The 17913-nt window shown below is 48.0% G+C and overlaps 1 protein-coding gene across 1 annotated transcript in view; it reads left to right on the top strand.

The window, feature by feature from the left end:
- The window catches only part of adgrb3 (adhesion G protein-coupled receptor B3), a 920563-nt gene that overhangs the window by 850447 nt on the left and 52203 nt on the right, over positions 1-17913 (top strand). Inside the window, exon 27 of the mRNA XM_070884862.1 lies at positions 9191-9230. Within this exon, the coding sequence (XP_070740963.1) occupies positions 9191-9230 (40 nt within the window). The remainder of the gene's footprint in view (positions 1-9190; positions 9231-17913) is intronic.

Below are 17913 nucleotides of genomic sequence, written 5' to 3'. Positions count from 1 at the left end.
CCTATCCCCCATTTACTGGTGCCCCTCGCCTATCCCCCATTTACTGGTGCCCCTCCCCTATCCCCCATTTACTGGTGCCCCTCCCCTATCCCCCATTTACTGGTGCCCCTCCCCTATCCCCCATTTACTGGTGCCCCTCCCCTATCCCCCATTTACTGGTGCCACTCCCCTATCCCCCATTTACTGGTGCCCCTCCCCTATCCCCCATTTACTGGTGCCCCTCCCTATCCCCCATTTACTGGTGCCCCTATCTATCCCCCATTTACTGGTGCCCCTCACCTATCCCCCATTTACTGGTGCCCCTACCTTACACCCATTTACTGGTGCCCCTCCCCTATCCCCCATTTACTGGTGCCCCTCCCCCATTTACTGGTGCCCCTCCCCTATCCCCCATTTACTGGTGCCCCTCCTCTATCCCCCATTTACTGGTGCCTCTCCCTATCCCCCATTTACTGGTGCCCCTCCCCTATCCCCCATTTACTGGTGCCCCTCCCCTATCCCCCATTTACTGGTGCCTCTCCCTATCCCCCATTTACTGGTGCCCCTACCTTACACCCATTTACTGGTGCCCCTCCCTATCCCCCATTTACTGGTGCCCTCCCTATCCCCCATTTACTGGTGCCCCTCCCTATCCCCCATTTACTGGTGCCCTTCCCCAATCCCCCATTTACTGGTGCCCCTCTCCTATCCCCCATTTACTGGTGCCCCTCCCTATCCCCCATTTACTGGTGCCCCTCCCCTATCCCCCACCACCATTTACTGGTGCCCCTCTCCTATCCCCCATTTACTGGTGCTCCTCCCCTATCCCCCATTTACTGGTGCCCCTCCCCTATCCCCCATTTACTGGTGCCACTCTCCTATCCCCCATTTACTGGTGCTCCTCCCCTATCCCCCATTTACTGGTGCCCCTCTCCTATCCCCCATGTACTGGTGCCCCTCCCCTATCCCCCATTTACTGGTGCACCTCCCTATCCCCCATTTACTGGTGCCCCTCCCCTATCCCCCATTTACTGGTGCCCCTCCCCTATCCCCCATTTACTGGTGCCCCTCCCCTATCCCCCATTTACTGGTGCCACTCCCCTATCCCCCATTTACTGGTGCCCCTACCCTATCCCCCATTTACTGGTGCCCCTCCCCTATCCCCCATTTACTGGTGCCCCTCCCTATCCCCCATTTACTGGTGCCCCTACCTTATACCCATTTACTGGTGCCCCTATCTATCCCCCATTTACTGGTGCCCCTCACCTATCCCCCATTTACTGGTGCCCCTACCTTACACCCATTTACTGGTGCCCCTCCCCTATCCCCCATTTACTGGTGCCCCTCCCCCATTTACTGGTGCCCCTCCCCTATCCCCCATTTACTGGTGCCCCTCCCCTATCCCCCATTTACTGGTGCCTCTCCCTATCCCCCATTTACTGGTGCCCCTCCCCTATCCCCCATTTACTGGTGCCCCTCCCCTATCCCCCATTTACTGGTGCCTCTCCCTATCCCCCATTTACTGGTGCCCCTACCTTACACCCATTACTGGTGCCCCTCCCCTATCCCCCATTTACTGGTGCCCCTCCCCTATCCCCCATTTACTGGTGCCCCTCCCCTATCCCCCATTTACTGGTGCCCCTCCCCTATCCCCCATTTACTGGTGCCCCTACCTATCCCCCATTTACTGGTGCCCCTCCCCTATCCCCCATTTACTGGTGCCCTCCCGATCCCCCATTTACTGGTGCCCCTCCCTATCCCCCATTTACTGGTGCCCCTCCCCAATCCCCCATTTACTGGTGCCCCTCTCCTATCCCCCATTTACTGGTGCCCCTCCCCATCCCCCATTTACTGGTGCCCCTCCCCTATCCCCCACCACCATTTACTGGTGCCCCTCTCCTGTCCCCCATTTACTGGTGCTCCTCCCCTGTCCCCCATTTACTGGTGCCCCTCCCCTATCCCCCATTTACTGGTGCCCCTCCCCTATCCCCCATTTACTGGTGCCCCTACCTATCCCCCATTTACTGGTGCCCCTCCCCTATCCCCCATTTACTGGTGCCCCTCCCCTATCCCCCATTTACTGGTGCCCCTCCCCTATCCCCCATTTACTGGTGCCCCTCCCCTATCCCCCATTTACTGGTGCCCCTCCCCTATCCCCCATTTACTGGTGCCCCTACCTTACACCCATTTACTGGTGCCCCTCCCCTATCCCCCATTTACTGGTGCCCCTCCCCTCTCCACCATTTACTGGTGCCCCTCCCTTATCCCCCATTTACTGGTGCCCCTCCCTATCCCCCATTTACTGGTGCCCCTCCCTATCCCCCATTTACTGGTGTCCCTCCCTATCCCCCATTTACTGGTGCCTCTCCCTATCCCCCATTTACTGGTGCCCCTCCCCTATCCCCCATTTACTGGTGCCCCTCCCCTATCCCCCATTTACTGGTGCCCCTCCCCTATCCCCCATTTACTGGTGCCCCTCCCTATCCCCCATTTACTGGTGCCCCTACCTTATACCCATTTACTGGTGCCCCTACCTATCCCCCATTTACTGGTGCCCCTCACCTATCCCCCATTTACTGGTGCCCCTACCTTACACCCATTTACTGGTGCCCCTCCCTATCCCCCATTTACTGGTGCCCCTCCCCCATTTACTGGTGCCCCTCCCCTAGCCCCCATTTACTGGTGCCCCTCCCCTATCCCCCATTTACTGGTGCCTCTCCCTATCCCCCATTTACTGGTGCCCCTCCCCTATCCCCCATTTACTGGTGCCCCTCCCCTATCCCCCATTTACTGGTGCCCCTCCCCTATCCCCCATTTACTGGTGCCTCTCCCTATCCCCCATTTACTGGTGCCCCTACCTTACACCCATTTACTGGTGCCCCTCCCCTATCCCCCATTTACTGGTGCCCCTCCCCTATCCCCCATTTACTGGTGCCCCTCCCCTATCCCCCATTTACTGGTGCCCCTCCCCTATCCCCCATTTATTGGTGCCCCTCCCTATCCCCCATTTACTGGTGCCCCTCCCCTATCCCCCATTTACTGGTGCCCCTACCTTACACCCATTTACTGGTGCCCCTCCCCTATCCCCCATTTACTGGTGCCCCTCCCCCATTTACTGGTGCCCCTCCCCTATCCCCCATTTACTGGTGCCCCTCCCCTATCCCCCATTTACTGGTGCCTCTCCCTATCCCCCATTTACTGGTGCCCCTCCCCTATCCCCCATTTACTGGTGCCCCTCCCCTATCCCCCATTTACTGGTGCCTCTCCCTATCCCCCATTTACTGGTGCCCCTACCTTACACCCATTACTGGTGCCCCTCCCCTATCCCCCATTTACTGGTGCCCCTCCCCTATCCCCCATTTACTGGTGCCCCTCCCCTATCCCCCATTTACTGGTGCCCCTCCCCTATCCCCCATTTACTGGTGCCCCTACCTATCCCCCATTTACTGGTGCCCCTCCCCTATCCCCCATTTACTGGTGCCCTCCCTATCCCCCATTTACTGGTGCCCCTCCCTATCCCCCATTTACTGGTGCCCCTCCCCAATCCCCCATTTACTGGTGCCCCTCTCCTATCCCCCATTTACTGGTGCCCCTCCCCATCCCCCATTTACTGGTGCCCCTCCCCTATCCCCCACCACCATTTACTGGTGCCCCTCTCCTGTCCCCCATTTACTGGTGCTCCTCCCCTATCCCCCATTTACTGGTGCCCCTCCCCTATCCCCCATTTACTGGTGCCCCTCCCCTATCCCCCATTTACTGGTGCCCCTACCTATCCCCCATTTACTGGTGCCCCTCCCCTATCCCCCATTTACTGGTGCCCCTCCCCTATCCCCCATTTACTGGTGCCCCTCCCCTATCCCCCATTTACTGGTGCCCCTCCCCTATCCCCCATTTACTGGTGCCCCTCCCCTATCCCCCATTTACTGGTGCCCCTACCTTACACCCATTTACTGGTGCCCCTCCCCTATCCCCCATTTACTGGTGCCCCTCCCCTCTCCACCATTTACTGGTGCCCCTCCCTTATCCCCCATTTACTGGTGCCCCTCCCTATCCCCCATTTACTGGTGCCCCTCCCTATCCCCCATTTACTGGTGCCCCTCCCTATCCCCCATTTACTGGTGCCTCTCCCTATCCCCCATTTACTGGTGCCCCTCCCTTATCCCCCATTTACTGGTGCCCCTCCCCTATCCCCCATTTACTGGTGCCCCTCCCCTATCCCCCATTTACTGGTGCCCCTCCCTATCCCCCATTTACTGGTGCCCCTACCTTATACCCATTTACTGGTGCCCCTACCTATCCCCCATTTACTGGTGCCCCTCACCTATCCCCCATTTACTGGTGCCCCTACCTTACACCCATTTACTGGTGCCCCTCCCTATCCCCCATTTACTGGTGCCCCTCCCCCATTTACTGGTGCCCCTCCCCTAGCCCCCATTTACTGGTGCCCCTCCCCTATCCCCCATTTACTGGTGCCTCTCCCTATCCCCCATTTACTGGTGCCCCTCCCCTATCCCCCATTTACTGGTGCCCTTCCCCTATCCCCCATTTACTGGTGCCCCTCCCCTATCCCCCATTTACTGGTGCCTCTCCCTATCCCCCATTTACTGGTGCCCCTACCTTGCACCCATTTACTGGTGCCCCTCCCCTATCCCCCATTTACTGGTGCCCCTCCCCTATCCCCCATTTACTGGTGCCCCTCCCCTATCCCCCATTTACTGGTGCCCCTCCCCTATCCCCCATTTATTGGTGCCCCTCCCTATCCCCCATTTACTGGTGCCCCTCCCCTATCCCCCATTTACTGGTGCCCCTCCCCTATCCCCCATTTACTGGTGCCCCTCCCTATCCCACATTTACTGGTGCCTCTCCCTATCCCCCATTTACTGGTGACCCTCCCCTATCCCCCACCACCATTTACTGGTGCCCCTCCCCTATCCCCCATTTACTGGTGCCCCTCCCTATCCCCCATTTACTGATGCCCCTCCCCTACTCCCCATTTACTGGTGCCCCTCCCTATCCCCCATTTACTGGTGCCCCTCCCTATCCCCCATTTACTGGTGCCCCTCCCCTATCCCCCATTTACTGGTGCCCCTCCCCTATCCCCCATTTACTGGTGCCCCTCCCTTATCCCCCATTTACTGGTGCCCCTCCCTATCCCCCATTTACTGGTGCCCCTCCCTATCCCCCATTTACTGGTGCCCCTCCCCTATCCCCCATTTACTGGTGCCCCTCCCCTATCCCCCATTTACTGGTGCCCCTCCCTTATCCCCCATTTACTGGTGCCCCTCCCTTATCCCCCATTTACTGGTGCCCCTCCCTATCCCCCATTTACTGGTGCCCCTCCCTGTCCCCCATTTACTGGTGCCCCTCCCTATCCCTCATTTACTGGTGCCCCTCTCCTATCCCCCATTTACTGGTGCCCCTCCCTTATCCCCCATTTACTGGTGCCCCCCCTATCCCCCATTTACTGGTGCCCCTCCCCTATCCCCCATTTACTGGTGCCCCCCCCTATCCCCCTATTTACTGGTGCCCCTCCCCTATCCTCCCATTTACTATTTGTACTTGATATGGCCGTGTCAACATAACAAAAACAGATTACTTGCTGTAACTGCATACTAACTTTTTGTGTTTCATGCACAAGGACCCCCTTGTGTAGACTACATCAAACGCAGTACCCTCATTGACCCTCCTGATTACCTTCTCCTGGTTACGGTCAGTGTACGCACGGTCAGTGTAGGCCGAAGTGTAGTCACTGTTTTGTAGACAAACGTGTCAACTAGTGAGCACACAGCAAGGTCCCACAAACAGCAATGCGATGAATGACATAATTAATCTGTTTTTAATGATGTTGGTTGAGGGAATAAATATTGGCCAGGACACCAACTCACCTACTTATCTTCGAATAGTGCTATGGAATCTTTTATGTCTACCTTTTATGTCTCATCTTTCAGGTGAGATGTTAAACCGAAGTTCCGTCTGCTCTCTCCGGTGCACGTAAAAAATCCCATGGCAATATTTCGAAGAAGAGTATCTCCTGGTTAATATTTATCCCTCAATCAACAGAACAAAAACAGATTATCACATTGCTGTTTGTGGAAGCTTGCTGTGCGCAATTTGGCTGCCGCGTTTCCTACATTATAACAGTGACTATATTCCAAAAGTACTTCGGCTGTAAAACGCTTTGAGACGTCCGGTGGTTGTGAAAGGCACTATATAAATGCAATCCTTTCTTTACCTGAAGCAAATTTAACCTCTCATCCGAAAGATGGTACCCCTGCCACTGCATTCTCCCTCAGTACTTCACTGAAGTGGCATTGTATGAACCCCTCAATGAAATCACTGTCTTGATGTCACCCCAAATTATTTTGTACTGACTGTATAACTTCATTCATTCCCTGGATATGACGGCTGGGAACATTTCTTACCTCCCTCACACCTCCCTTCTTTCTACATTCTTTTAAAACGCAAGCTTGGTGATAAACTAACCACTATGTCTCCATTTATTTCATCTTCTGCCTTTTTCAACCTCAGTGCCATGCTGCACACTAGTCCTTTACCTCAGTAACTCAACAGTAATAAAAAAAATCCCCAAATATTACGGGGTGTTTGATTTTTCTATCTATCTAGTCCTGCTGGTACTAGGGAAAGTTAGGAAAGACCTGTCCACAAGTGAGTGACTTGTCAGCACTCCAGGATTTTCTGCCTCCTTGACAGCATTAGTGCCAGTTCATCATAACGCCAGCTGGCCTGAACTCTGCCATCTCCATTGCATTCAGTTCCCTTGGTCAGTGCCATAGGTACAGCCTGGCGGCTGGCCATTAATAGCACATGTCTGGGTCTTCTGTACGTTTTCTAGTGAGTTCCTGATCTCAACCGAGGAGGATGGTAATTAGAGACCAGCTGTTTCCCCATAGGGAGAGAGGCAGAACTGGAGTCCACCTGAAGTATTGTCACATGCCTACAAGGGACGAGCTAAATAGTAGCATTTATTGATGCCTGGTGTCGGGTCTCCTACCCTCCGAGGGAGATAGTGTATGATGTGATGAGCAGACTCAGGAAACAATAAGCAGAGAAATAACTAACCAAACATAATATCACAAAATATATTTTGGAAAGCCTTATTGCCATTGGAGGTAATAGTGTATGAGCATGCACTGCCTTGGGTCAATGCCCAGCATTAGAATAACGGTCAGAGGAATCTCACACATGAGTGCATTAAGCATCCATCTGTTAATATCATCAACAGAACATTCTAGCTTTAGTTTCCAGGCAGGGTTTCCACTCTTCTTCCACTGGCTGCTGAAGAAAATGATCAGTAAAAGACCATAATGTTTTCATGGAGTAGGAAAAGACATTTCGGCCCGCCAAAAAATCTGACTTCTCATGATATCACTCAACTCATTTTCTTCCCTGCAGCACTCGTTATTGTCCCTTGAACCTATTTAGCTGTCTACTTTATGACAATTCTCTGACATTTATTCCATAACTCTCATCACTCTTTGATTTATGAGGTTCTGCCTGACTGACTACCTTACTAAATATCGCCTGTGTCCCCTGATATTTGAACCCTTTCCTATAAAATGTATACTGAATGCTCCGTGGTATATCGGGGGGAAAAAAATAAGTACGGATGTGACAATAATACATTTGCCATTGTGCCTCCCCACTCTCCTCCCAGGGGAAATAGCAACCCCCAATTTCTCTTCATATCCCAATAGGACCACCCACCTGATGTCTCCGGGCATAATGTACAGAACCAAGTCCCCTGGGAACTGTGTGAAAGTGTAGATAAGCAGCTCGGAATGGTGCCCTGCAAAATAACCCGCACATTTGGACAAACAGCTTTATTACAAAATGGATGGAGATCGGTTTATTGCAAAGCTTCTCAGTCTTGTTTCAGTATTTGATTGGGAAAAAAAATTAAGTTTTACTTGCATTTATTTTGTTTGTTCAATTGCCCTGGGAGCTAACTGCAACAAAATGAGGCAATGTGGCATTGGACTAGACACAGTGGCCAGCATGGCACCTGGTTAGTTGTTAGCGCAAGTCAGGATAACAGTTTTAACACCCCGGTCCGATCCCTGACCCACACTGGCTACGAGAAAGGCTCTCAGAATTACTCCTGCAGCGTCCGAGTATGAAATCCAATAAGTAAAGCAGGACGTTAATCATTTAAACCAAGGGTTGAGACATTCAAAGACTTCACGTGCTACTTGAATTTAATTTCTCAGTATATTTATACAAGGACCCATGGATCCACGAGGCTAGTGTTGAGCTGTTTAATTGGTGCACTCATTTGAAGAGCTTGGCCTCATTCATCCTATAGACAGCTTTATGCTGTGTCTCATGGTGTGACCTTGCCTTGCTTCAGGCCTACGGAAAAAACTCATTGAATGCTATTATTTTTTTTTAATTTAATTGAAAAATGATTTCTTCCTCGGAATGATTCATCGTTAGTTCCAGGCACATTATATGCTCTTTCAGAATGATGTTGAATTGCATTTACCCCCTTTTTTTTTTGTCTGTATCGCATAACAAACGATTGCAATCTAATATGAAGAAGCTGTTCCAATACCCAGCTGCACAATGAGCTGTAATGTGATTTAAAATTATCCAGCGTGCTCCATCTTCCGTTTTAATTTAGTCTCGCCTTCATTCTCAAAGGTGATAATGCCCTGTTTAAAATCAAACCTGTAAAGCATTAGGCAAGGATGTAAACATTCTGGAGGAAAAATTGACCCTTTTATAGCCCCGTTAGCGCCTCCGGGGGGTGCTCCGTCTTGGGTGCCAGGCTGCAGGCCTGGTCGCACAATGCCCTGGTGCCGTGTGGAGGCTACCAGAGGCCTTGCAGAGTGAGCAGCGGCCCTTCCCATTTAATCGAAGGGGAGGGGCATTGAAGAGCGTCCACGTAGCGATTCCTTCAGCGTTCCAGTAGCTCCACGGTTACTGCCCCCCCCCCCCAAAGGAAGTGGAGCAGGCAAGGGGCGGTAAGGACAATTCCCGAGCCCCAGAAGATTTCCGCCCCCAATTGGTGTGCAGGGCAATTCCGCCCTCTCTGATACCACAAGAATTCATTTTGTTCATAGTCAGTTGAGTAAAGCTAAATCGAGCCAATTTGCTTGAGCTTTTTTGCATAAATTGTTACCTGGGTTTATATTTTAATGTTTTATACTTTTATTTGTGTTAACGGATTTCCCTGTTTTACTCTAAACAGACAGACTTTGAAAAAGATGTGGACATTGCATGCCGTTCAGGTAAGAATTGACTCGCTAATTCTCACTCCTGTTTAATAACCACGGTGGGGGGGGGTAACTTTCAACTTTGGCGGGAGTGTAATACTGGCGACATCTGATCGGTCTCCTGTTACACATCCCGCCCGATTTGACTCACCATTGACTTCAACGGTAAATGAAATCGGGCCAGCTGCATAACGGCATTTAGACACCCCGATTGAAGTTGAAAGTTGCCTCCGTGTACAGCACAGAATTTAGGCTATTGTGGCACAGGACGCTATTGCAAAACCTTTGGCAGAGGACCCCGAGTGGGCTGCAAGTCTCTGTTTTTCTTAGGCCTTTCCAGGAATTAGGCGGGGTGGTGGGGGGGCGCGGGGGGAAGGTGAGGGTGTTAAGTGATGGTTGATACACCAGGATAAAATCAGGGGAAGAGATGGGGAGTGGTGGGTGAGCACATACGGACCCCAATGGGCTGGTCTCCTCTTGGATACTCAAAACGTACCAGGATTTCAGTACAACTGGACTATGACCACTTGCATGGAGGTTTTATGCTGATTTCCAGCACTGGTTATTTTCTGAGTTGGGACTGCTGAGCAGGGAGCCTCGTTGTGCTGCCTGTGCCTATTAGGAAACCATGGGACTTGGGCAGAAGGCTGATGGCCGCACGTCTTCCACTTCCCGACATGCGGCCAAGCAACTACCCTCACCCACAACGTAAACTCAAAAAACGGGCCTTCTAAATGACCACAAATTGAAGTTTGAAGTGATCTCAAGGTACCCCACACCGCCCCCTCACCCTCAGCCCCTCCTCCTTCCCCCCTCCCCCAGAAGTCTTCCTCAGACCAACATGTTGTAATGAAGTTAAAATGTTCAGTAACGTGATGCTAAATTCAAACCTAGACTTAATTTACTGACTGAAGCCTTGTTCACCGCAGAAGGGGGAAGTCATTTTGAAAAATGCAAAATGTTTAAATGATGTAAATCTCTCGGAACTTCTTCCCTCCCCCATCTCATGACAGTAACCTCCGTCACCAAGACAAAGCAATTTACATGGCAGTATTAAGGACCTGCTCCTGACAGTATAAATATTTATAATGTAAAAACACGCATATTAGGTGAGAAATTAAAAACCATTGCTTGAGGATTGAATATGGATGGGGACATCTTATATGAAAGCTATTGTGGTAAATTATTGCTAAATCTGATGAGAGGGCATTCATTTATTCCTGGCCTGATCCCATCCTTCTTCTGTCTTCCTGGGTTCACCAATGCTGTTGCCTTTTCTCAAACTCCCTGTCTCCCACTCCCCTTATGCTCCCAATCCCCCATTCTCCTCTCTCAGGTTCCTGCTCTCCTACTCCAGTGTCTCAGACTCCAGATGTGCCATTGCTCTCCCTTAAGCTCCAGGTCTCCAGTTTCCATCTTTTCAGCCCATGATCTCCCATTCCCTGTCCGTTCCCAACAGTGGCACTATGTAAGACAGTCAGTGCACATCAAAATAAACTGACCGCTCTCCGGGTAGCAATGGTGACTGATGATCTCACATGTGTGGCATAATTATTTTTCGTTCATTTTTTTTCTGGCTGGGAAATAGGGCCATCTTGTGTGCAGGACCATTTATACACAAATAGAAGTCACAATTGTTTTACTAAGGGCGCCAAGAGAAACAACATCAGTTAACTACGTGGGAGAGCAATGTCTCTTACAATTTCTCTTCCCTTTAAGCACTGGAGGACCTGGCTTAGAGGCATTGCTGAGATTATAGGTGTGAGAGAGATGAATGAATGTGCATTGTTGAATTGACGATTGTCGGAGTGTGCTGAATTAATGAAGGCAACTCACCATACTTTATTCCAGCAGACTTTCAGGCTGGGTTATTCTCCAGGTCACTTCCTGGCATGACATCACCAACAGCCACTATTGCCAAAAATCAACAGAAATAGAAACAAATAAAAAGGTGCTATATGTTAGTCATTCTAACTCATACAACTAGAGTACAGAGTTCCTTGTCTCCTGTGAAGGTGCACATCGTCATATTCTTAATAATCTATTGGACGCATGTGTGTCCACAATCCTGCTGGTCTATTGGAGATGTATGTGGCCATGTTCTTAATAGTCTAATAACGGTATGATTTATTGGGCTTGTATGTGACCACATTCCTAATGATCTAGTGGAGGTGTATTTGGCTGTGTTCTTAATCATCTATTAAATGTGTATGTGGTCATTTTGCAGTTGGTCTGGCAAGGTGTGTGTGACCATATGGTTTCCGGTCTAGTGGAGGTGCTTATGTTTCTGAAGTTCTCTGGAGGTGCATATGCCCATATCCCTGAAAGGCTGTGAGATGTACGTTGCCATGTTGCAGATGGTCAGTCCAGTGTACACGTGTGTGCCCTTGTTTGTAGGTATATTTTTCAAAGTTCTTAACAGTCTAGAGGAGCAATATAAGCTGAGGTTCTAGTTCAGGTATAGGTGGCCAAGTTGCCGATGGTCTAGTAGAGGTGTGCTGCCCAGGTTTCTGGTGATATGGTGGCTATCTATGTGTCCAGGTCCATGGTAGTTGTGGAGGTGTATGTGCCCAGATCTTCATTAGTCTTTGGAAGTATATTTGTCCAAGTTCTGAACGGTTCTAGCGGAGATATATATGCCCATGTTCCTGGTGGTCTACTGGAAGTGTATGCGCTCAGATGGCGAGTAGTCGAGTTGAGTTGTTCAGGTCCAGGTTCCTGGTGGTCCAGTGGCGATCCATGTGTCCAGGTCCCTGATGGTCTAGTGGAGATTCATGCGTCCAAGTTCCTAATGGTCTAGTGGCGATGTATGTGCCCAGATTTCTAATGGTCTAGTGAAAGTATGTGTGGCCAAGATCAAGTTGGTCTATAAAAACATATGAACATAAGAAATAAGAGCAGGTGTAGGCCATTTGGCCCCTGCTGCACCATTCAATAAGACCATGGCTGATCTGATCATGGGCTCAGCTCTACTTCCGTGCCTGTTCCCCATAACCCTTTACTTCCTTATCGCTCAAAAAAACTGTCTATCTCTGCCTTAAATATACTCAATGACACAGCCTCCACAGCTCTCTGGGGCAGAGAATTCCACAGATTTGCAACCCTCTGAGAGAAGAAATTCCTCCTCGTCTCAGTTTTAAATGGGCGGTCCCTTTTTGTGAAAGTATGCCCCCTCGATCTAGATTCCCCTTGTCGAGCCCCCTCATTACCTTATATGTTTCAATAAGATCACCTCTCATTCTTCTGAACTCCAATGCGTACAGGCCCAATCTGCTCAACCTTTCTTCATAAGTTAACCCCTTCATCTCAGGAATCAACCGAGTGAACTTTCTCTGAACTGCCTCCAATGCAAGTGTAATCCCACCTTAAATAAGGAGATCAAAACTGTACGCAGTACTCTAGATGTGGCCTCGCCAATACCCTGTACAGTTGTAGTAGGACTTCTCTGCTACTCCATCCCCCTTGCAATAAAGGCCAACATTCCATTTGCCTTCCTGATTACTTGTTGTAGCTACATACTAACTTTTTGTGTTTCATGCACTAGGACCCCGAGTCCCTCTGTCATGCAGCATTTTGTCATTTTTCTCCATTTAAATAATAATTTTCTTTTTTATTATTTCTGCCAAAGTGGATAACCTTACACTTTCCCACATTATACTCCATCTGCCAAATTTTTGCCCACTTACTTACCCTGTCTATATCTCTTTGCAGATCTTGTGTGTCCTCCTCACAACTTGCTTTCCCACCCATCTTTGTATCATCAGCAAACCTGGCCACATTACACTCGGTCTCTTCATCCAAATCATTCATATAGATTGTTAATAGTTGAGACCCCAGCACCGATCCCCGTGGCACCCCACTAGTTACCATTTGCCAACCGGAAAACGACCAATTATCCCGACTCTCTGTTTTCAGTAAGTTAGCCAATCCCCTATCCATGCTAATATATTACCCCCAACCCCGTGAACTTTTATCTTGTGCGTTAATCTTTTATTTGGCACCTTATCGAATGCCTTCTGGAAATCCAAATACATCACATCCACTGGTTCCCCCTTTATCCATCCTGCTCATTACATGCTCAAACAACTCCAGCAAATTTGTCAAACATGATTTCCCTTTCATAAAATCATGCTGACTCTGCTTGACTAAATTATGCTTTTCCAAATGTCCTGCTACTGCTTCCTTAATAATGGACTCCAGCATTTTCCCAACGACAGATGTTAGGCTAACTGGTCTATAGTTTCCTGCTTTCTGCCTGCCTCCTTTTTTAAATAGGGGCGTTACATTTGTGGTTTTCTAATATGCTGGAACCTCCTCAGAATCCATGGAATTTTGGTAGATTACAACCAATGCATCCACTATCTCTGTAGTCACTTCTTTTATGCAAACCATCAGGTCCAGGGGACTTGTCACATTATTTTACCGAGTACTACTACTTTAGTGATAATGATAATTTTAAGTACCTCCCTCCCTATAGCCCCTTGAATATCCATTATTGGGATGTTTTTAGTATCTTCTACCGTGAAGACCGACACAAAATATTTGTTCAAAGTCTCCGCCATTTCTCTGTTCCCCATTATTAATTCCCCAGTCTCATCCTCTAAGGGACTAACATTTACTTTAGCCACTCTCTTCCTTTTTATAGACCTCTAGAAACTCTTACTATCTGTTTTTGTATTTCTTGCTAGTTTACTTTCATAATCTAGCTTCCCTCTATTGGGGATGTATGTGCTTAGGTGACTGGTGGTCTGATGGAGATGTGTATTTCCAGGTTCCTGATCATCTTTTGAATGTCTGTGAGGCCAATTTCCTAATGGTCTGGTGGAGATGTATTTGCTCGTGTTCCTGCTGGTCTAGTGAAGCTGCCTGTGTCCAGGTTCCTCTTGGTCTGCTGGAGGCGCATGTGCTCAGGCTCCTGATAATCTAGTGGAACTATATGTGCCACAAATTGAAGTTGTTTGCACAAAGGAGAAGGGAGGCCATATTTTTTTACAATTATCTTTTAATGGGAATATGTCAGGAGAAAGTTGCATTAGCAACATTAAAACAAAGTTCATGATAATCCTAGAATTAGGCAACTTAGGTTTACAAATGAAGGGCAACCTCAAAGGTGCACTTCAAAGTAATGTGTAAGTGTCGTGGCAAGAATCTAAAGTGCAATACTGCGGCCTTTTGCAAAAACCTAACTACGTCAGAACTGTGCTCAAAGCATAGCAAAGATCATGAGGTACTTAAGTATGCAATTTCCGTAACCAGAGCTGACTGTTATATGGATGATAGAGAATGCTAATGTGGATGACTATCCAACACAGTGCTTATTCATCTTTAGTACTTACATCAGTGAGGCCTCTCACATTTTCAGGCAATTATTGAGCGAACAAGTATCTCTCCATTTTGCTGTTGCTACGGCAAGGACACAACTGTTCAACTGTTATGGGAGTGTTTTATATTTTATTTTTTGACCACGGTTCCTGTAATGTGCAAACCATGTACTGCAGACTTATGAGCTACTGAAGCGTGTTTGTTGTTTCTAGAGGAGGTGGGATGAATCATCAAAGGTGAAGGGTGTGCGTGCTCGTGTGCACAACACTTCTCTCTTATCACTGAGCATCCAGAGCTCCCAGGTCTGGTGGGACACCGTTAGCTACAGAGTAAATCTCCCTCTACTCTGTGCCTCAGCTCCACCCTCAAAACAGCGCCCTCTAGAGCATGGACATGTTTCCACTTCCCTCAGTCGTTCTGCCCGGCCAAGTGGGATTGCCAATTTTGTACCAGTTCTGGTGCTGAAATGTGGGCATCATCACACGTCCACACCTCGGAGAATGGTGAAACCTAAAAAAAAGGTTACCGTGGAGGAAAGGTATAAGGAATTACTGGAATGTGATATTTTGGGTCATTGCCTTTTACAGCACTAAATTTAGAATATTTAAATAAATTTGTCTTTGAGGTTAAACTTCTGCGGCCAACCTGTACAATGTTATATCCAATGTGTGCTTTTCGTCCTTTTTAACCGATGTGGCTGCCTCTCTTGCACTCCTCTTTAAGTCCCGTTGATACCAACCAGCAGCTGTAGAGAGGAGCAGGAGATTCAGTTCAGCATACTCCCTAACAACTAAGTAATGTCAACTTAAAAGGAATTTAAAAAGGCTTATGCACATGTAGCTCATCCCTCCCCCGCGCCCCCATTGTTTTTCTTTCACACTATATTCCTGTTGAATGGTTGGTTTTGTTATTGGAGGGTAGGAGGGTTGGTTGAATGCATTCGTTTGGTATTGACGACAGTATTATTTCTTTTATTTTGGATGTGCCTTACCAAAGATCATCTTGAACAGCATCGATCATCCCAGAGCAAGAGCTTATATAGAACTGGCCATACTAAAATGATGCCTATGTATTCCAACACAGGTGATCTTTAGTTCTGTACGGTTTGTGTATTTACTGCTTTTTTTTGGTCCTTGTATCGTTACTGTCTTGTTGGAAATCTGAAGCAACAGAATCAGGTAGAAGTGATTGCATGAACACTTAATACACTCACACCAATTTAAATTTAATTCAACGGATTTAAGGTCATTGGCAAAAGAACCAGAGGAGAGATGAGGAGATTTTTTTTTTTTTACACAGCGTGTTGTTACAATCTGAAAGGGTGGAGGAAGCAGATTCAAATGTAACTTTCAAAGGGGACTTGGATAAATAATTGAAGGGGAATGTTTTGCAGGGCTATGGGGAGTGGGACTAATCGGATAGCTCTTTCACAGAGTACAGGCCGATGGGCCGAATGGCCGCTTTCTGTGCTGTATCATTCTATGATTCTAAACATGATTCCATAACCCACCCATCGCTTTCTGCTATTTTAATGGAAAGACAGTAGAGAGAGCAATTTGGTACGAGAGTGCTGGTTGTTTTGTAATTAACAGTAATTGCTACCTTTATATACTTTATAAAAATCTGTAAAGCTAGTTCAACAATTTTTGGTACATTTCATGAATTTAGTAAAGTAACTCATGCTGCTTTGAGGTAGCAGGGTGACTATTTATCTGTTAAAAGAATGCAGAAACAAAACTAAAAATAAAGTTAAAAAAACACAGTAAACATCATCAGTAAAAATAGAATAATAAATAGAATAACGGTACATAAATCTGACATGGCAGGAAGTATTATGGTTGTGACAGCTGCTAAATTCCCTTGAAGGGGCCATGTCGTACCGAACCTTCTGCCGCTGGTGGTTAGATTGCCTGAGCATTAAGTCATCCTATCGGAGACAGCGTCAGCTGGTGCCACTGTGAGGGCTTACTACCCTCCAGGAAGTGCTAAGGTAGATTTAAACTGTGTGCGTGCAGGTGTTATTATTGCAACGCTGATAGCAAAAAGTGAATTTTTTTTTTTAATAAATCAAAACAATTTTTTGGGTAACAGTATGGATTCCTTAGTGGAGTTAGCAGTCTGCCAGCAGATTCCAGATCCAGGAACACGGCAGCTCAAAGCCAATACTCAACTTGCTTTTTGGTTTCAAATGCCATAATAGTGTAACATAAGCATCAGCAGAGTGTGCCAGGCTTTTACTTCCCAGGTTCTTCCTAAAATGTGCTTTATTACTTGTATTTAAATGGTGTGCTGCTTACTGTTAACAGTCTGGTCCGTTCAGTTGGAACTGGACAGCTTTGCAAAATAATCTGGTAAAAACACACGGTTAGTTAAGCCTTTCCCGCACAGTGATGGCAAAGGACATGTAAGTAGGGGCGATATACTGTCAGTTTTCAGGAACAATTTTGTTGCAAAAAAAAATACAGTCTGCTTCATAACCACCATTACATCGGAGACAATCAATTAACCCTTTATGCCCTGCAAGATTTTTTTTCCAGCACGGTAATATTGCCATTTAAGGCGGTTAAAAAGTTACAGAAAATGCATACATCATGATCATTGTTCAGCCTCTGCATGCAAGTCAACAGGCAATCAAGGTGGCCCGAAGTGAAGGTCACAATGCAGGACAGCAAGGTTGGAAAGGTTAAAAAAAGAAGACAAGTTCAATTGTGTTTGGATAATGCAAGTTTGAGTTTTAACAGCCTGAGGATTGTAGGAGACAGGAAAGATTGAAGGAATGCCAGGAAACATTGAGAGAATTAAAGAACTCAGCATTTCTCTGAGAGAAATTAAGCTGGGAGGCAATGCAGTAAATGTTAACACATTTGAAATAAGAAAGGCACAAGGGTAGGGTTGTGGTGAGGGGAGCTGGGGGGGTGGGAGGCAAGAGCTGCATGTTTACACCATGTGCAGCGTGCAAATCAGAAGAGATTGTGGAATATGAGAAGGAGGATAGCGTATGAGGATTCCGGCATCTTGTATTCTTTTAGCCCGTCCACAGGCTCAGCCATGCCGCTCTCAAGAATGGCCAGCACCGTCTCCCGCATGGGGGTGAGGCGATGCAGGCCAGCCTGTATCCCGCCGGTTAAATACTGCTGCCACCGGTTATAAGCCACCTTTTCCCGCAAGACAAAGGGAAGTGTGAGAGTGAGCGTGGTGCAATGTGTTTGGGTAATGTGCCTGTCACGATCAAATAGCTGACGGTGTGAGATGTGTGTGTGAGGCTTTCAGCAGTGGTAAGTGTGTCATCGTCATAGGCAGTCCCTCGTAATCGAGGAAGACTTGCTTCCACTCCTGAAGTGAGTTCTTAGGTGGCTGTACAGTCCAATATGAGAGC

The sequence above is a fragment of the Pristiophorus japonicus genome, chromosome 7 (assembly GCF_044704955.1).
Source record: "Pristiophorus japonicus isolate sPriJap1 chromosome 7, sPriJap1.hap1, whole genome shotgun sequence".
Lineage (NCBI taxonomy): Eukaryota > Metazoa > Chordata > Chondrichthyes > Pristiophoridae > Pristiophorus > Pristiophorus japonicus.
This window is presented reverse-complemented; position numbering and strand designations above follow the sequence as displayed.